Source organism: Aricia agestis, chromosome 3, assembly GCF_905147365.1.
Source record: "Aricia agestis chromosome 3, ilAriAges1.1, whole genome shotgun sequence".
NCBI lineage: Eukaryota > Metazoa > Arthropoda > Insecta > Lepidoptera > Lycaenidae > Aricia > Aricia agestis.
In genome coordinates, this window is record NC_056408.1 from 3,515,589 (window position 1) to 3,537,532 (window position 21,944).

Below are 21,944 nucleotides of genomic sequence, written 5' to 3' on the forward strand. Positions count from 1 at the left end.
TGAGTGAGGCTTACTGGACCATCCAATCAATTGCAAACTTAATACAATTAGTGTGCGGACGCTGACTCGTCGGATCTCGGACTAAGTCTACTCAAATTAATATTGATGGCCCATGATATTATAATTTGGTGTAAGTTTTATGAATTTGATTTTGGTATTTTGTGTGGGTGTATATTTAAAGCTTTTATTTAGTAGATTAATAGTCGACAGGACTAAGCCTGCCCCCTTAGACAAAGTATATTTCGTTAAAAACGATGAAGAAAATTTGTTATCAAAATGTATGCGGTTTGACATAAGTCATCGCTAAATGACATTTCGCTTGCGAAGACTCATGTCAAATCCCATACATTTTGATAACGAATTTCGTCATCGTTTTTAACGAAAGGGACTTTGGCTACGGCCTTAGGATTGATATCCAGCCGTAGTGTATACTCTAAAACGCTTACGCGCTAACGCGCAGTTTGGCCGCTACGCTTCGAGATCACAAGCTTATAAATATTGTATTGTAAAATATAAATATTGTATGTAACGATTTATTTAAATAGCGGTGCGGTCGCGCTGTCATTTATATAGAATTGCAGTGTAGCCGACAAACCGTTCGGGCGGCCGCATATAAATCTTAATTTCTAAGTCTCTCTCTTTCATTCTTTCACTCTCTCATCATTAGTCATTACACATTACATACGTACTTTAAATACTTAGGAATATGTTGTGTTTTATAATTTGAATAAGTTTAAATATTATATGATACTAGATGACCATAGACTAAGAATTTTTCCTTAGTCTATTATTATACGATAAAAAATAGATACGCAACGAATAATTAGTTATATTACATACTAGATGATGCCCGCAACTCCGTTGCGCCAAAACTCGTTTGTCGTGGAGGTACCGTAAATTATTTCAGGATTTATCCTGTGTCCTTACCCGGGACTCAAAGTATCTCCATGCTTAATTTCAGCAAAATCGGTGCAATGGTTTGGGAGTGAAGAGGTAACAGACAGACTGACAGATACACTTTCGCATTTATAATATTACGAGCTTTTACCCGCGGCTTTGCTCGCGTTAAGAAGTATTATTATATACAAACTTTCATCCCCTATTTTAACCCCTTGGAGGTGGAATTGATCAAAATCCTTTCTTAGCGGATGCCTACGTCATAATATCTACCTGCATATAAAATTTCAGCCCGATCGGTCCAGTGGTTTGGGCTGTGCCTTGATAGATCACCATGTCAGTCAGTCACCTTTGAGTTTTATATATTTAATGATTAGTTATTACTTATAGTAAAAGTAAATAGTGAATAATATGGAAGTATGGATTGAACGTATTGTAAGTTGTAACTACTGCAACGTGATTATGAACTTGTCGAAACCGTCCGTTAAAACATTAAAATTGTAATAAAATAAATTATTAAAGTAGAATAAGTGCATGAAAAGTGTATATTAATTACTGTGAATTTGAATTAGCCTCTTTGAATTTATACTTTAAATAAGGCTGCGAGATTCTGAGAAAAATAATTTATTCCCGTTTCTTAGAAATAACTTTACGCGATAATTAGATAATAAAATAAGCTAATTAGCTAGTTTTAGAATTCCGTGGAAACAAAATTTGTTTGGCGAATTTTATTAAGACACTGATAACGAAAGTTAAGAAACCTTCGTTATCAGTGTCTTAGTTGTTAAAAAGACAAACATTATTATCCCATCACTTATCATCATCACGCCTTTTTAATCTAGTGGTGACCTAGTTATGTTATTTGAGCTAGTGGTGGCCGATCGGGGCGATTGGACTGACAGCAGGCCGATGGCACATGGGCATACACATCTATGCAAGAGTTCCGTCAGGTCAGTCAGCAAAAATTACTCGAATTAGTGTCATTTAATTCCTCTTTACTCAAACTTTGCTCTACTAGATAGTAGAGCAAACGAGATCTATTAAATTAATAAACTATTATCCATCTTGTTATTGGTCTAGACAAATCAATTAATGGTTAGACAACGCTCAGCGAATCTCTCGAACGGACTAAACGAACCCCAAACTCACTTCAGCCGACTCTTTGAGACGGTCCAGCTTTCGATGAGCTACAAATCGAATTGTGTTTAAACTTAGTTTGCCTAGGTAAATTGCGATTTTCCTCGGGGATTAAGGGAACGCTTAAAATGACATTTTATTGGTTAACTAGTTGATACCCGCAACTCTGTTGCACTACGTTATGTTTATCGCGCAGGAACCGCACATTGTTCGGGATAAATAGTATCCTATATATATCTTACTAGATTCGCCGGCTTCGCCCACGTAAATTAGGAATTTTACAGAAACCGTACATTTTCCCATAAAAATAGCTTATGTCACTACTCCCTTCACTTGGTCTACTCTATATCTGTGCTTAATATTGCCATAAAAATTGCTCCAGTAGTTGGTAATTTCTTATATTTTCTCCGTTTTTAGTGTTCACCTTTTTTATTATTATTATTATTATTAAAAGCTTTTATTTAACTTGCTCTGTATGTAAGTATGTATGTACGGTGGAATTTTGGAACTCAATTTTAAGGTAGATATATTTAACCGATTGAGCTGAAATTTTGCATACGCGTTTAGTTTGGATGACCATGCACGAAATGGTAAGTGACATCACTCTAAGAGATGGCGAAATAATGATTTTCTATGCAGTCCTACAATATGGATATTAAATGAAAGGGCTTTTTAAGAGTAACTCGAAAACGAATGTAATTTCATTCTACATCCAACATGGCGGCTCATCCAAGATAGGGGAATAGTTATTTTTAATCCACTTCTGGAATATGGGTATTAAATGAAAGGACTTACTGAGAGTAATTCGGAAACGAATGTAATGGCATTCTATATTCAATATGGCAGCTTAGCCGAGATAGGGGAATAGTTATTTTAAAGCAATTTTGCAATATGGGTATCAAATAAAAGGGCTTATGGAGAGTAAATTTAAAAATAATATACAAGTCGTGTCGTGCGTGTCATGTCGAGTCTTGTCGTGACGTGACCCGACGTGACGTGACGTGTCGTGTCGTGACATGACGTGACGTTACGTGTCGTGTCATGTCGTGACTTAACGTGACGTCACGTGACGTGACGTGAAATGATGTGACTGACAGCCGGGTTTCATAAAATGCCCGGTTGAATCCGGTAACTATTGCTAAATGAAATTTCCTTTTTTTGGACATGCAGAAATCTAGCTAGAGATAACTAAAAAACAAAAAATAAATTATAAACAAAAAACTTTTTGAAAAAGTTGTTTAATGTTTATATTGAAATAAGTTCAAAAAGTTAATAGCGTCTAATAACAATTAAACTGGCAACTTAATAACTTAATTAATAACTTAATAATAACAACAACAACTTTACATCTGTTACATAGTTCGACAAGTACAGTACAATTTGTGTGTGGATTTTCAGTTAGCTAACATATTTTTTCAAGTATTGCCTTACATTGGCGCCTGCACTAGGCTGAGCCTGTCCTGCAGGTCACCGAAATTTTTAAATAAAATGAAATAAGTACCTAGTTACATAAATAGATCAGTTTCTTAAAATTAAGGATTAACAAAAGTTAAAATTAATAAAAGTAAAAGTAAAAATTAAAATATCTATCAAGCTTTTATTATCATGCAAATTGTATAATATTATATTTAGGATTATAACTTAATAGTTACAATTTTTAAGGAGTTTATTTTCTTTTTTTTAGACTATTTAAATAAAAGCTTTTTTTCAAAAAGTTTTTTGTTCTTAATTTATTAATATTATATAAGTAAATTATTGTGTATTGAGCTAATGTTATAATTTACAATGTATTTTTTAATAGTGTGCAACGTTATGTTACCTTACAATCCAGGTCATAAACTGTATTTATCATGTTGTTTCATTTGGATTGCAATGTGTTTTATGCATTAAAAAAAGATATAAAAAATATGTCCTTTCTCCTGAGAACCTCTCAACCGACCCAACATAATATGTATAGTACCTGGATGACCGAGCTTAGCTCGGTATAGCAAACACTCATTGACTTCGTGTTACTTAATAACGCCATCTGCTGGTCGTTAAAACAGTTAGTTGCTTACAAAATAGTATTATTATTCGCCAATAGATGTCAGGAAGAGTCATATTTTTCTGTTTATCGATTATCGATAAAACACGCATAAAAATAAATTTTCTGAAAATGATTCCTAGCTAGATCGATTTAACGCCAAGAATTGCTCGTTTTAAGATATAAGATATTATGATACTTTGAGAACTTAAAGTATCTCGATCCCAAATTTCAACATATCGGTTATTAAGGCCGGCCAAAGACGGGCCGCATCTTGCTGTCGAGACTGATTGCAAGATGCGGTTGCCGCACGGCGATCTGTAGTTTCCATACTAAATTCATGTCCATAATACACGACGACCGCTCGAGCAGTTCTTGAGCAGTTCTTCTTGCGGTCCGTCTATGGCCAGTCTAAGCGTGAAGAGGTAACAGAAAGTCTTATAGGTGTACTTACTAAATCAGCCTATTAATTGTAACATTTTTTTATACAGTGTGTAACAAAAATAAGTGATAATACTTTAGGGTGTGTACGTGTTCCTTGTAGAGAGTTCACTGTGAAAGTAGTAGCGCTGAAAGTTGAATTTTTTTACACTTTTGTATGGGCATTGGGCAAGGGCCCGAGCGTCACAAGTTTCATACAAAAGTGAAAAAAAAATTTGGTCTTTCAGCGCTGCTACTTTCACAGTGAACTCTCTACAAGGAACACGTACACACCCTAAAGTATTATCACTTATTTTTGTTACAGCCTGTATAAAGTTCAGAAACTAAAGTGTAAACAAATGAACTAAATTTAATGATTACCCATTTAGACATAAGATTCCTATGTTGTTGTGAAATTCTTCATACTGTTAAAGTTAACCAATAATTAAAAGTGTGAGGTTAGATTACTGTATTATAATTTATATGATCAAAAACTCAAATATTTTTATAAATCAAGCTTTGATAAAAGCAAAGTGAAATAATTACATTAAAAGCTCGGATTAATAGGGTGGAAGACAATTTGACTATCTGTGTATTTATCAGGAGGCCTCGCCTTAAATCGCCTTAAAAATCCCCAACAAACGCGAAGAATGGCCGGAATGGAGGACGAGAATAATTTTAACAATACATTAGGCTGATGGATAAGGGCAAGCGTACATTGGCTTATTTTTACATTGTCTAAAGTACTTAACTACTTACTAAAAGTTGTTAAATTTAGACTAATATTATTTTAATCAAATACTAGATTCTATATTTCTGTTTGGTAAAAGTTATCGTATGTTCTTATCCATCGTCATAATATTTTCATTCTTTCACTTTAGTCAACTCTATGTTTTTGTCTGTTTTAATAAGATTCAAAGACTTTATTAGAATAGAATAGAATACGTTTATTTTTTCCAACACACAACATATACAGAATAGAAAATAAAAAGTAAAAAGGACTTAAGCTATGTACAATTATAATTATAGGTATATGTTATGTGATGTCAAAAATTGGCCCCAGCTCAGCTATACGCAGCAAGCAAGCCTGCTGCACTGGTATTCTGCAGGGGCCAAAGAGTGACTTCACAACATAACATGCAGGGATAAACAATAAATAATTATGACTACAACAGCTACAACAGTAAAAATAATAGACAGAAAAAAGAAAGAACAAAGAAATAACTTATTACTAACTTACTATAAATAAAGATACGTGACAGGTGTACAAGCATAAGAACTAAGATTATTACCAATTAAAATACAAAAGAAAAAAAAAAAAAAAAAATAGTTTGACAAGAAAGGCATAATATAATAATATAATCTATGGTGGGAAAAACACATGGATAATTCTATCGATTGTGACGTGGCTTATAATTTGTTATTTTAAATCTAGTTTGGTCTAATATTAACTATTTACAACACAAGAATGAGAAATTGGAACAGTAATGGGTGGACACTGGACAAACATAATCACTAAACACGCACAACGAAAAGGAAAGTTCGTACCGCCCGCGCCGTTGGATAACCTTAGTTGCAGATCGTGGTGCATAAACCTCAGGTATGTTATATTATATTTTCTTTTTGAGTCTTAAGCAGGTGAGTTCTATAGTGACGACTGAATGAGTTTTTTGATTTCAGCGCCCTAAAAGGAGGCGGAAGATTATTCCAACAGCGGGAGGCAGCGTACTTAAACGAGCCACGGAATGCTGAAGTCCTGTGCCGTGGTGTTGTGATTTGATACTGGGAGGCTCTGGTTCGTTTACTAAAGTCACTGGCCCAAGAGAGTTTCTCATATAGATAAGAAGGTGTACGAGTGATTATGATGTCGAAAAGCAGTGACGCAAAGTGTAGTTTCCTGCGCTCCTTCATCTTGAGAAGGTTCGCATCATTAATAAAAGGTTTTACATGAGCGCGAGAAGGAACTGTAAAACAAAAGCGTACACAAGCATTCTGGACTCTCTGCACTAGCTTTTCAGTTCTGGCAAGTAAGTTATGACCTATAACAGTGTCCGCATAGTTCAACTTTGATAGTACAAGTGTCTCACAGAGTCTGATCCGCATGTCCTCACTGAGATATGGCCTAAAATTGTAGAGATTTTTGAGACGGAAGAAACAGGTCCTGACAACCTCTAGTATGTGTTGTTCGAATTTCAGATGCGAATCCATTACAACCCCTAGATTACGAGCAACATTTACGCGTTCAATCTTTTCTCCAGATATCGATATAGCTGGTTGTTTATCTATAATATCAGCAACCTGTTTCTTAGAGCCTAAAATCATAAATTTGGTCTTAGTTGGATTAAGGACCAATCCGCAAGATTTAGACCATTCCGATATACGCTCTAAATCGGCATTCAGCTTTTTAACAGCTGCCTCTGTATCCTGTGGGTCAAAACTGAGGTAAATTTGTGTATCGTCCGCATACATGTGGTGCTTACAATGAACCACTTTTTGAGGCAAGTCTGCACTAAATAGAACAAATAACAAAGGGCCCAGTATAGACCCCTGGGGTACTCCTTGATTTACTTCCGCACAATCAGAGTGAGTCTTAGTACCATTACTAGCTGTGATTTCTACCATTTGTGACCTACCTGTTAGGTAACTACGGAACCATTGGACAGCAGATGGTTCAAAACCATAATAAGACAGTTTTGAGAGAAGAAGTGGTATATTAACAGTATCGAACGCCCTGGAATAGTCTAGTAAAACTAAGATGGTACCCATGCCTAGATCTTGAGCAGAAATAATATTGTCTATCACATCCAGAAGAGCTGTGATTGTACTGTGCTTCCGTCTAAAACCAGATTGAAATTTAGGTAGAATTCCATTTGCCTCAAGATAATTAATAACCTGGTTATATACAGCTTTCTCCACAATTTTTGAGAGGCAGGGTAAGATGCTGATGGGCCGGAGTTCACTAGGGGAAGTAGGGTTGGGTTTCTTAGGTATAGGTTTTATCAAAGCTGTTTTCCAGCTAGCGGGGAAGGTAGAGGTTAGTATTGATTTATTAACTATGTTAGTAATGACACTTAGGGTGTTAGGTAAGGTCAGGGTCAACATCTGTAGAGATATATTGTCAACACCAATGGAATTTGATTTGAGACCTTGTATTATTTTTAAAACAGTACTTTCTGAAACAGGGGAGAAATTAAATCTGGCGTTACCTAGTGTGCATGACTGATAATGGGCCATTAAGGATAAACAATCAGAGGAATTACCAGGTACATTAAGAAAATGTTGATTCAGGGCATTGGGATCATTACAGGAGTCAGGTAAAAAAGATTCATGGGGTTTGGACAGATTCAAATTATTTTTAATATTTTTCCATAGAATTTTTGGTTTATTTATGTTTTGATTAATATTTTTACTAAAATACGCACATTTTTCAGAATGAATAGCCGATTTTACTAGGGATTTTAGATCTTTATAAGTTTTTCTGTGAGCAATGTTTTTAGTAATTTTCCATTTGGAAAAACTCTTGTCTCTGAGCGCCATCATTTGTCTCACAGTATCAGTCAGCCAAGGGGGGGATTGTTTTTTTATTGTGACCCTTTTGACTGGGGCATGAAGGTCAAAAAGAGAGATAACTAGTCTGTTAAATTCAGTGACCATTGCATTGACATCATTCATGTTTTGTATATATGACCAATCTATACTGTCTAAGTCACAGCTAAAAGCATCTAACAAAATGTCCTTGAATGGTCTGAAGGAGGTCACAAAAGGTGTTTGTTTGGACTTCTTAAAGTTGAACTCTGCTGTGACTACTGCGTGATTGCCTAAGTCAGGAATGTGGTTGACTGAGACAGAACGCACAGCCGCATTAGTACAAACCACGTCAATCAGTGTTTCCGAATGCTCTGTAAAGTGTGTGGGCTCCGTAACAGCTTGGTTGATGTGCAGAGAATCCAGAAATTGAGTCAGTAATTTTGTTCTATTATCAGCAGGTAATAGCATGTTGATATTAAAGTCCCCTGTTAAAATAATGAAGTCAAAAGTGGCTAAAGAACACCTAGATGAAGTCAATGCATCAATAAAAAGATTAACGTCCATCCAGGGTGGCCGGTATGCTGTCCCAACTGCAATTTTAAACTGATTAATTTTAAGACTCAGCCACATTTGCTCCACAGATGGTGTCTCTGGAGTGGTGATCAGTCGTGCATTAACACCTTGCCTAATATAAAAGCCAACCCCTCCACCACGACCACCGCAGATGTTGATGGGTCGTGGAAGGTGTTTTAATTTGTATCCATGAATGGTAGGTGCCTTTCCATCTTCACCTTCTCTAAGCCAGGTCTCATTTATAGCCATAATGTCAACTGACAGACGTTCCATCATGACAGTAAACTCGTCATGTCTAGTTCCTAAAAACCTTGCATTAAAAAACCCTACTGTAAAAAGTTTCTTTTGTTTGTTAACCATTTAAAGTATTGATGTTAGCAAAATTAAAAAAAAGTAAAGTAGTAAAAAGAAATTGTTCAATATAATATGTATAAATTGAATAAATAATATCAATAAAGGTAACTAGTGTGATATAAAATGTGAAGAAATCTGTGTATAGAATATTTTTATTAGCATCCAAGTATAGTGTACAATGTATAAACTTAGCACCTTGTTCAGACGGTTGCTTAAAATAGTACTTAACAAATATTATGGATTGTTATTTCTTAAATGACGACCTCTGTGGCTCAGTGGTGAGCGCGTTGGTAGCTCAAGCCGGGGGTCGCGGGTTCGAATCCCGCCGACGGAACAAAAAGTTTTCAATGTCCCGAGTCTGGATGTGTATTAAATATGTGTATGATATAATAAAAAATCTTTAATATATGTATAATATAGAAGTATTAAATATATTTCCGTTGTCTGGTACCTGTAACACAAGTCCTTTAGGTACTTAGCACGGGGCCAGACTGACGTGGTGTGAAGCGTCCATTAAAAAAAAATATATTTCTTAACTACTTATGTAACTTACATAAGCAGTTAAGAAATAACAATCCAAAATATTTGTAATAATTTAATATTATGTATTATTCGTTTCTTAATTTTATAATATAAACAACTGCAGTAGTACATGAATGAAAGTAATATATTTTATGAATTTATTATTTTTTAGAGCTTTATCTGCTTAGAAAAGAATTCTTCTAGCGAGTAGAAACATTTTTCAATTAGGTAGCTTTTTAATTTTCTCGTAAATGATAATAGTTTTGCTTCATTTTTAATTGCATCTGGGAGGTGATTAAATATTTTAACTGACATGTAGTATGGGCTTTCGTTTACCATTTTTATTCTGGAGTATGGTAAATGTAGTCTGTTTTTGTATCGTGTGTTATCATATTGTGTATAATGTAACTTTAGTAATAAGTAATCGAATTTTTTGTAAACAAATAAGCTAATATCTAGTATGTAAATGGATGTAAGTGTAAGTAATGTATTAATTGAAATATGGCCTGCAGCTGTCTCTAAATTACCGAGCCGGTGGTAGGCATCATGTCACCGCGACATTTAGAAAACACTTCTTGAAATAAGTCATGTAGTTTCACAAACAGATCAAACTTTTTAACTCTTTATTTTAGTAAGTATTAATTTTATATCGTTTTTATTATTCTACAGAACAAGGCCTTTGGATCCGTCATGGATGATTTATACAGTATTTTCAGGGCGAAGTAACCACCTTTAAATTCTATAGTGCCTAGGTCAAGATTTTAAAAGCTTTAAAAAATTACAACAATACGACTGATAACATTTATCAGACGGTTTGTTATTAATACTTACATCTTTTAAAAAGCTGCACTTTATAAAATATTTGTTACTCTGTGCTCAGCCTTAACTCCCTCCCAAGTTGTAAGCAGATATATTACAAGTTTCCTGTAATTTTTCTCGTGTGTATGTGAGACGTAATATCCGCATACTTCGAGCGACGACAAAAAATGACGAATTCTTTTACCGAAACGGAACTGAGTACACGGTTCGAATGGTATGAGTGATTGGCCTCTTTTCCTTTTTCGTAAAAGATTTAATAAATTTTCTGCGAAAAAAATAAAAATATGTTTAGATAAACTACGAATATAATTTCGTATGTTTTGCTTTTTTTTGTAAAAGATTTAAGTAATGAATTTTCTGCGAAAAAATAAAAATATGTTCAGATAAACTAAGAATATTATTTCGTATGTTTTGCTTTTTTTTGTAAAAGATTTAATGAATTTTCGCAATTATGATTATATTAACTACGAGTTTTATTTATATACTTGCAGGTAACAAATAAAGCCATGTTTTTACACAGAGATAATTGATTAAAACGTCACTTATTCAAAAAAAAAGATAAATTACAGAAATATCGAAAAAACAAGTAACAAACTTTGTACACAAAGCCATAGTTTTAGCTATATAATTTGATCAAAATCTTCAGTTCCATTCTTTCTTCGCCGAGAAACATGTTTGATCAAGTAAATATGAACAAGTAATAGGTAAAGAAAATACTAGCATACATAATATACTTATATTATGAGATAGTAGTGGTGGAGCTAATTCCCTCGTCGTTGAGCCTGTCACCGCCACTCCCGGGTAATTGCCCTGATATGCATCAAAAATTCCATCTAAATATCTAATACTCGTACTCTTATTCGTAGAGTTCCGTGCCCAAAGGGTAAAAAACGAAGACTTCGATGTCTGTTCGTCTGTACGTCTCTCGTTATGAAATTTATGAGTTAAGCTCTTTGGATTTGTGTTTATAATAAAATGTAGTCTTGTTTACATACGAGTTATTATATATGTACATAACCTTCAACATTACAGTCACTATACAAAACTTCTCACTTGCGGCCGATTCGAATTGAGATGACGGTAACAAACATCAAAAGTCAAATTAACTTCATGGATCATCCCGCGCTGATTGCCTCGGCTTCGCAGTTCGCGCCTCCTAATTCTCCTAATCGCCTCATTAATAGGGCTCCAAACTTGCGGAACCCAAGGATAGTACACCGACGCGGCATACAAATTGACTACATTTTGCCGCTCGTCTGCGAATGCCCTAATTTGACTGCAGTGGATTACTGTTAATTTAATATGAATATATTAACGCCTCCGTGGTCTAGTGGAATAGAGCGCGGCTCTTGACTCGGAGGCCGTGGGTTCGATTCCCGCGTTGGAAACATGTTATTTCCAAGTTTGGTTAGGACAATGCAGGCTGATCACCTGATTGTCTGACAAGTAAGATGATCCATGCGTCGGATGGGCATGTAAAAAGTCGGTTCGGCGCCTGATGTCTCGCCAGTCGTGTCGGTCGTCCGTCCCACTGGGTTATGAGAGTAAAGGAATAGAGAGTGCTCTTGTGTACTGCGCACACACTTGGGCACTATAAAATTACTCCTGCGTAGCTGGCCTGGTTTCAATGAAACCGGCCACCGTCACCGAAACCGGTGTGGGAGCTATTATTATTTATTTATTATTATGAATAATGAATATATTATTTAAGTAATTTCTATCTGATTGAAAGTGGGATGGTAAAAATTTGTGACTAAGAACGGTTTAGCAATAAATTTTCTTACAATATTGTATATATTCTCGGATGGTTTAGAGAGAGATTGATTATTTTAATATTTTACTAGATGTATCCTGCGACTACGCTCACTCAGAAATTCATTTATTGCGCGGAGATAATTTGGTCCTAGCATAATGAAGTTTTATTTAAGAAAAATATACTAGTCGTATATTTTCTCAAATAAAACTTCATTATACTTAAAGCATCTCCGTATCTAATTAATCTATATAGATTCAGCGTTTCTTATTTGGGTTGGGATAAGTATTGTTGCAAGTTCTTTTAATAATGTTAAAACGGCTTGATCTAGAATAAGATTTGGAATTGAAATACAGGTTGAATGTGGTGCAGCTAAAGTCCAAAAACATGTGAGCAAAATAAAAACATAATAATCTTGTATTACTTAACATTTTGATAGCACAATCGGGATCGTGCGATCAAAATGTTTGCGAAAAGTAATGCGAGCTTAGAAACTTCTGTCTCTGATAACAATTTGCCAGCTCTAGTTTATACCATGAAATTTTCAAATCCCTTTAAAGCCATAAAAATCCCTTTCTTAAGCTTAAGTCCCCTTTTGGGTGCATTAAAGCTAGCTAATTGGCTCTTCAGGGGTAAGCAAATGTACGCCAGACTTTGCATTTCGTATATTCATGAGGATAAGGCCTGCTTGAAATCGCGCGGAGTTTCTTAAATATTCTATCTTTTTTGTTGATCGTTAAAACCGTCTTAACATATTTTCTGTTTAATGTTTCGTGGCCGGCTTATTAAAAAGTTCATCGCTGGACTCGTGGCTTGAATCGGGGTGGTAAAAAAAGTAGTAAACTTTTTTGTAACATCGCTAAAAATATTATATACAAGCCGTACCGTACCGTCTTGACATAATTTTCTTTTAGTTAGGGTCAATTTATTGTGACAAGACGATGCCGTGCATTTTTAAATGAGCAATTCGAAAATGGAATCGGCACTGCGACCGGCATTAAATCTGTTAAATGTTTAATATTATCATCTTATGTATTGTAACAACTTATTTGACAATAAGATTAACATTAGACCAGGGGTTCCCAAACTGTGCGCGGCGGCGCCATGGTGCGCCGTGGAAAGGCAAGAGGGGCGCCGTGGCCTGTGAGTCGATCCTCCGTCATTATCCGAAACCACAAATACTATAAAATTAAAATATAATTATGTAAAGCAGGTAGATAGTTAAATATTAATTACTGTTTATTATTATTTACCAATTATAACTTGCTTAACCTGACTATAATAATAATCATTAAAGGTGTTTATTTATGTAAGTATATTTTTCTAATAGCTAGGTGGAGTAGGGCGCCGTGACAAAAGATTGTAAGGTGTAACTGCGCCGCAGGCTGAAAAGATTGGGAGCCCCTGCACTAGACGGTCAATAATATTGCGCAATAAAATTGATCATGTAGGGGCCCGCTAACAACGATTAGTGGCAAATGCTTCCTCCCATGTTTCTGTCCTTCTTCTATGGATAGCTTTACCTTGTTATGCTACAGCCGAACGCTCTTACAAACATTTACTGACGTAGTAATATTTCGCCTATTGGCTGCCTTGTGGTGGAATGTTTGCATGGGCAAAATTAATATCCACCCCGGTTGCTTGGCAAACTTTGTTTATTACTTCAAGTTCAACAAGTCAGTTTAATGGACAAAGTAGAATCTTGTTTGGAATTTAAATGGGTTATTTTGTGATGAATAATAATTTCAGATTTTCAGATTCATTGTACAAAACTCAAATCGATGGGTCGAATAAGAAACTCATAAGTCATAGGAAAATGCATTGTTTAATATGATTGTACACTATAATAATGAGTGTGTCGAAGTGCTTATACGTAGTCATGGGCATTAGCTAGTCAGCTAGATAATGTCCGCATCTCTTTTGCACCAAAATTCATTTCTTGCGTGGGAACCGTACATTTTCCAGGATATCCTACGTCCTTTCCCGGGGCTCAAAGGCTCAAAGGCAAACCAATTTGGCTGAAATTGGGTATGGAGATACCATACCCAATTTCAGCCAAATTGGTCCAGCGGTTTGGGCGTGAGGAGGTAACACACAGACGGACAGACACACTTTTACATGGTTGTCTGTCCGTCTGATATTTTATATTAGTATCGTAATGGAAGGCTGGATATACTGAGTATATATACTCACAGTATAAAATTGAATATACAAAATACATTACTTGTGGCGCTCAGTGTATGCTCACGTAAAATATTTTCCGCGTCATACATTTTTGACGACAACAACCATGCACACTAGATATTCTCACAGGAAAATATTCTAGGAACATCTCAAGATGTAATAACTTACTCTGGATCTTATAAACACAAACCCTTGTAGACTAGGTATATGTTTATACAGGTTTTTCCTACAATTTAGTTTCAGGTAGGTACATAAAATAATTTACATTAAACATTATTATTGTTTGCTTTGCAAAACTGAGTACACAAAAATTCTTAATAATTTATTCGATTTTAATTTTTATATTTCTTTATGCTTTATCAATAATAATTTTATGATTCATAAAAAGAAATTAAAACACAAAAAGGATCCCAGCAAAGGTAACATAAATGAAAACATATTCAATTTACTCTCTTTGATATCCAATAAGGTCCTAAACAAACTTATGCAGAACGATTGTTAAGTAAATACCTTTCTATAATATATTGAAGTAGGCAAACGAATCCTTTTATAGTAAAAGTAAAACGTAATAACGTTATGATGAGAAATTCTCAGTACTACATATTACGCGGGCTTAGTTTCTTTGCTTTGATTTTATCTTTCACAACGCATTCTTCGTCATATTTAATCACCTCCCAGATGCAATTAAAAATGAAACAAAACTATTATCATTTACGAGAAAATTAAAAAGCTACCTAACTGAAAAATGTTTCTACTCGCTAGAAGAATTCTTTTCTAAAGAAGATTAAGGTCTAAAGAATAATGTTCATAAAAATATATTAAGTACTTTCATTCATGTACTATTGTAATTCTTTATATTATATGAAATTAAGAAACGAATAATACATCATATTATGTTACTTATGTAAGTAGTTAACAATTTACAACAAAATATTTGTCAAGTACTATTTTATAAGCAACCGCCTGTACAAGGTGCTGAGTTTGTATACTTATACTATACTTGGATGCTAATAAAGTCTTTGAATCTTTGCTTTTTAGAATTTTCCCGCAGTAGTACGATAACTGTAGGTACATAATACATAATATTGCTGTTACAAAAACTTGCTATATTCTTTCCCGACGACAATTAAAGAGGCAAGGTATCTCTCTATTAAGCTAGGTATCTTCATACCAAATTAAAAGCAAATTGATTGGGCAATTGAAGGTTATTAAAATATATAAGTTGCATTTAGAAGAAAAAATAAAAATAAAAAAAGCCCAAAATGTGTTGCGGTTTATTGCTTTTCACCAGGCAATCGTGTTTTTCCCTATTGTTATAAAAGTACAGTTTTATTTCAACTATATCTAACTTCCAAATCGGTTAAAAACCCCACCACCCGGAACTAACCAGTCCATACTAATAATATAAATGAAAAATTATGTCTATCTGTCTGAATTTTGGCGCAACGGAGTTGTTGGTATTATTTAACGTCTAGCTCTTAAAACCGGAACCAGGAATTACCCAATAACATAATGTATTCGGAGCGGTTCTGTTAATTGCTTATGCAATTTATCCCGACGATAATAGGAGAAGTTTGGTATCATTAGCTAATTGTTACTTGTTTATTTTGACCCGGGACAGTGCTAATTATATTACGTTATTTGTAGTATCATGAGCATGTTACTCAAAGTACAGTTAATAAAATTTGAGTACATGTATTGTCATCGTAATTTACGCATTTTATAACTATGCAGTTTTTAAGTAGGCAGAAGTTAGGAAGACCTTACGTATTCTCTGTCCCAGAAGGTTGTGGGAAGAGCAGAATACTTAAGGTTTAACTAGATTTTTAAACATCCGATAGCTTCGAGATGTGATCAATTTAAATAAGTTACATAAACCAAAAACGAATATTGGATGAATAGAAAACTGGGGATCTAAAATACTGCAAAGTGGCATGGCACTTGCATCACTATAAGAAGCTTCCAATAAAGTTCTAGCTTTAGCCTAAATAATATAGCCTTGCTTTTGAGAGTTACCTGTTACTTAAAACGACATGAAGTATACGTAGAGTTAACGTAGACGTGAAACGTCGCTCGGCGTTTTAATGACTTAAAACGAGGCTGCTGTCAAGATGCTAATATTGTGACATTAAAATTTTAAGATATGACCCGGCATATTTTGACCTTGAAATTTCACTATCTATGCTGCTTAAGAAGTGTCTTGAGGCTATTTTCATTGTTGCTAACCATAGTCGCTGGCACCGAAATGTATAAAATACAATCGCATTCCGCTACGCATACAAAAACGTGTACTAGAATTCTATATATCTCGGTCCAACAGCGCCGATGCGAGAGAGCCCTTGCGGTTGGCGTAAGGCTGACCCCACATTAGGCGTGCGCGTTCCTCAGGCGTGTGAGAGACGCGAGCTCCGCGTGCACGCCGCGAGCACACTGCATAAGCGTCGCACGCTGCCGCCTTGGCGTTAAATGAGTGGGTAAATCAAGTAAGTCTCACAATTTGGACAGTGGAAGGTGTAAGAACGCATCGTGAATGCAGCATGCTCAACGCGGCAACGCGCGACGCTTATGAAATGAAGTGCGCACGTAGCGCTCGCGCCACTCACACGCCCGAGGAACGCGCACGCCTAATGTGGGGGACGCCTAAGACTCTAATCATTAGAACTGACCTGCAGATTGACGTAGGGTGCGTCGGCCATGACAGTGGGGACGATGAAGCCGCTCGCGCCACTCACACGCCCGAGGAACGCGCACGCCTAATGTGGGGGACGCCTAAGACTCTAATCATTAGAACTGACCTGCAGATTGACGTAGGGTGCGTCGGCCATGACAGTGGGGACGATGAAGCCGCCCTCGCCGGTGGACATGTCGATGTCCTGGCTGTAGATGTCGGTGCTGTCGTCGTACAGCTTCACGCGGACTCGGACGTGCTTCTCCGTGCTCACAGCTTCCACCTGGTGAATATGATCATAATCTGTTTATATCATAATAGTCATTATTAGTATGTGATAAGTGATAACAATACAAGTTCTAAAATGAAGTGTGTCAAAATGTACAAAATCAGAGCAAGATACTGTCAACAAGATCAAGATAACAAATTTAGACGTGTGTGTACTTAAATACAGTACACACACGTCTTAATTTGTTTAATTAACAGAGAATAAAGAGAAACTAAACTGCTTAATTCAAGTCAAAATTCCTCAAAGTTCGGATCGTTCTAGTTGTAGTGTTGATAATTAATATTTAAATTGATTAATGATGAGGGCATTGCATCATAATTTATAACATAGCCTACTCACAAACTTATTTATTTAGCTTACCCTAAATTCGTTGCCTGCAGTTTTCGGCACAAAAATATCGACCCCTCTGGGTAGAAACGTCGTAAAAGCCAAATAGCCATTTTACAGTACGGCCAAAAAACAAAAGTTGTAATTTTGTTTCACGCATATTTTTTTATTCTTTGAAGTTATAATAAACCACTATAGCTCATTAAGCTTAGATTTACTATAGAGACTCGGGTAGTTTACTATATAGAAACTCAAAATATTCTACATTCAATAGTTTCAGAGATCGCATGGCTTTTACTACAAAAAATCTAGTTGTAAATGGCTTTTACAACATTTTTTTTTTGCTTCACGACAACCATTGATTCATTTGGTTGTATAAGACTTAAAACAACGTTTTATTGAAGGTATTTTTTGAATTAAAAGACAAGTGTAATAATAAGAAAGTGTAATTTGTGTATTAAATGCGACAAACACTAGTGACGAATATCAAATTATTTTATAGTTTTTCATTATTTTAATGTATAATTGTACTTTTCCGACAAACTTTAATAAAATTATTAAAATAATCGGCCAAATATAAATCCTATTTATACGTGGGAGAGCCATGCTTCGGCACGAATGGGCCGGCTCGACCGGAGAAATACCACGTTCTAACAGAAAACCGGCGTGAAACAGCGCTTGCGCTGTGTTTCGCCGAGTGAGTGAGTTTACCGAAGGCCCAATCCCCTACCCTATTTCCTTCCCTACCCGCCCATATTCCCTTCCCTTCCCATCCCTACCCTCCCCTATTACCCTATTCCCTCTTAAAAGGCTGGCAACGCACCTGCAGCTCTTCTGATGCTGCGAGTGTCCATGGGCGACGGAAGTTGCTTTCCATCAGGTGACCCGTTTGCTCGTTTGCCCCCTTATTTCATAAAAAAAAAAAAACAGACTCGAGCACGAAGGGTTCCGTACTGTTATAGAACAAAAATTGTGCTTTTTTGTATGGGATTCAATGTTTATTTTATTTAAAAAATATTATTAATTATTAAATTACCCATATAAATAGAGCATTTTTGAAAATTTCAAGTGCCTACCTCTGGCCATTATTGATATCGAGCAAAAAAGGCCAAAAAATCACGTTTGTTGCATGAGAGCCCCTCTTAAATATGTATTTTATTTTGTTTTTACTATTTATTGTTATAGCGGCAACAGATATACACAATCTGTGAAAATTTCAGAAGTCTAGCTAGAGCGGTTCTTAAGATAAAGCCTGGAGACAGACAGGCGACCAGATAGCGAAGTTTTAGTAATAGGGTCCCGTTCTTATCCTTGGGTATGGAACCCTAAAAACATGAAAGTTATTAAAGATATCTTTGGAAATGGCTATTGTACACAAACTTACCAACAAAAAATAAACGACATACGTAATTTGTTATTCAGCAATCCATGCCTGTGGGGCATGGATTGCTTAGGGCCCTATTCGTATCTCAACTAGAATCGGTCTTTGAACCTTTACTCTTCTGGTGCCCCCTCAGACGTGATGGCTTAATTTGATTAAGGGCTAATCCATCACTGCATTCTTTTTATTATCAAAAGTTGCGAATTTTCCCTTCATACTTTGACGGACTTCGAACCGTCAAATTTAAAGGACGTAGACAGGTATGTTTAGAATAAAATTAATTGATACACATCAAAAGAATGGAAAATTACACCTTTTTAATTACGAAAAATAAGCACTTTAGAACTTTATAATAAATCTAAACCACATCCTTTGCAATTAGGCGTATTTATAAAATTCAATTAACTTATGTACACAGTACAACTAATTAAAAATCAAAACAACCCACCTCTAAATCTTATTTACTTCCATCTTGTCTACACTTAACATAGTTCAAACTGCAATCCGTTTTGCTCTAAGCTGAGTCTAGCGCGTTTTGCACATTGTCTTTAAGACTTTGAAAGTTTGTTAAGCACAACTTTGTCACTTTTAACCTCGTCAGAGGCATGTCTTCGAGGCTGGCTAGGCGTGTGCAGGTGTTGAGAAGTGCGAACTGTCCATAATCCGAGTCTTTGATTGTTTCGCGATTCAGATTCAGGGTACAGCTGCTGCATTCGAGAATCATCAATCAGCTGTTGCTTTCTTGCTTGTACTGACTCTGGGTTCCACGTAAGCTTGCGCCACTCAAAATGTAGCACCTCCACCTATGCCTACACCTGGGTACAGACACTAATTAAAGCGCGGGGGCCGGGGGGCCGTGACGAACAAAATAATTACGTGTTAGCTATACAACTACGCGCGTGGTACTAAACGGTCGCCGGCGACCGGCGCGGCGGGCCTTCCGCTTCCCCACCCCGCGCGTCACCCCCGCTTTACCCCTACGCATAACCGGTCTTTCGACTGGATATCAGCTGTTCGGCGTGAACTTATGAAGTGACCATTGTGCATCGATTTTTTTGGGATAAAATATGTTATTGTAAAAAAATTAACACCCCATTTTTTTGGTTTAATGGACTCACCTAATGATACCTAAGCCCCAAAAAAAATTTGGCAGGTAGGTTTAATTGCACCCTGTATATTCGTAATGTCTACGGTATAAATATTTTTGAGGAAAACTGCTCAGGTACATTTTGCTTAACTTGATATAATATGAAACAATCTTAGCTTTTTAAACTAAAGTAAACATTAGAAATATTTTCATCTTTAGAATAATAGTGAATGGCACGTTATAATTGTGTTAATAATATTATTTTGATAATGTTACTGCAGTGACGAGTGAGTTGACTGAATAACAAATTACCAGAAATTACGTAATATTATATAATATGTTATTTTTGTTGTTAAGTTTGTATATAATTTCCGGTTATTTCCAAAGACGTCTTTAATAACTTTCATGTTTTTTTTTTAGTTTTACTATCTAAGATTGTTTAATGTGTAAGTTGAGAAAATGTTTTAAGGAAGTTTTCCACCAAATGACTTATTACCAAGAGTAACAATACGAAGAACTGATTTTCTAAAGCTATTATTGTTAAATACTTACCTAGTTTTGCATTATTTAGAGGTAAAGTTTATTTTATTTCGATAATTTTATTAAAGTTTATCGGAAAAGTACAATTTTACGTTAAAATAATGAAAAACTATTCAACCTAATGAATAAATGGTTATAGTCGCGAAGCAAAAAAAAAAATGTTGTAAAAGCCATTCACAAGTAGATTTTTTTGTAGTAAAAGCCATGCGATCTCTGAAAGTATTGAATGTAGAATATTTTGAATTTCTATTTAATAAACTATCCGAAGATCTAAGCTAACTGAGCTATAGTGGTTTATTATAACTTCAAAGAATAAAAAAATGTTTGAAGTCGAGAAAATGTTGTAAAAGCCATATTTGTTGGTGACGTGTCTTTTACTACAAAATGTTTGATAGTATTATCTTCAATATAGAATATATTAACCACGTTAATTAGTAGTATTAACCACGAAATTAAAAATATGTCGCTTACTACATAAATTTCAAAAATTAATTGAAAAAATTGCGCATTACAACATTTTCAAACAGGAAAACTAGGTTTATAATGAGTTAAAAAATGCTGTAAAAGCCATTTTTTTTGCGAATTTGAACATTTCGAATATACAGATCGATAGAGCTCGCGATTCTGAGTAAGAAAGCGTTAAAAACTCATTTTGGCCTAAATGGCTTTTACGAGGTTTCTACCCAGAGGGGTCGATATTATAAAACTTACTTTTCTGGAACTTTGAGTCTCAGAAAAGGACAACATGATCATAAAATTAGTTCAGTAGTTTAAAAATGGGGTAACTTATTTTCAACAAATCATCCGAAAGTTACAGGATCCGAAATGTGCTAAAACATTCAAAATCTACTGATCCCACTTTGAATTTATACGAAACTTTTCAACGTATTTCAAACGTTCCCACTCGAAGTAAAAAGTTTGCGGGTTTCCGTGACATACACGACCTACTTCTGAACACAATTTAGGTTAAGTAAAATCAAACCACGTTCTATGTGGAAGCGAATAACAATAATTCCGTATTCCGAGATTGTCTTTAGTTTAGAAAAAGTGCCATTTCGTTTCTGTCGGGGTGCAAATTTAATTTCACGTTTTTGCACGATTCAATATTTTGTAGACGTTTTTGGGGTTGTATTTTTTCCATCTGTAAATTTTATGCGACGTAAGAAATTCTGTGCCACTGATAGATCCGCTCTATTATTATTGAAAAATATTGTTTAATTGTGAAATCGAAAAATGCACTTACTGAAATTATTCAACTTTAATTTTCTGAAGACTTTTTTGACAAAAGCTCCGTAGATTTTCTGCCAATCTTTTCATTAAATTAAAGTTATCATTAAATGTCTCTAATTGCGGCCGTTAACGTAGCAAAAACCATTTCGATTCAGTCGTAACTTTTTAAGCATTACTGCTTTGATCGTATTGTTATTTTAAAATGACAATTA

General features: G+C 35.3%; 1 protein-coding gene across 2 annotated transcripts in view; it reads right to left on the reverse strand.

Moving 5' to 3' along the window:
• Positions 1-21,944, reverse strand: part of LOC121725790 (C3 and PZP-like alpha-2-macroglobulin domain-containing protein 8) — a 216,963-nt gene that overhangs the window by 73,142 nt on the left and 121,877 nt on the right. Inside the window, exon 7 of one of the 2 annotated variants that reach the window (XM_042112911.1) lies at positions 17,006-17,161. In XM_042112911.1, coding sequence (XP_041968845.1) covers positions 17,006-17,161 — 156 coding nt within the window. Of the gene's footprint in view, positions 1-16,876; positions 16,924-17,005; positions 17,162-21,944 lie in introns of those variants that run through there. The other variant, XM_042112912.1, reaches the window with a different exon arrangement.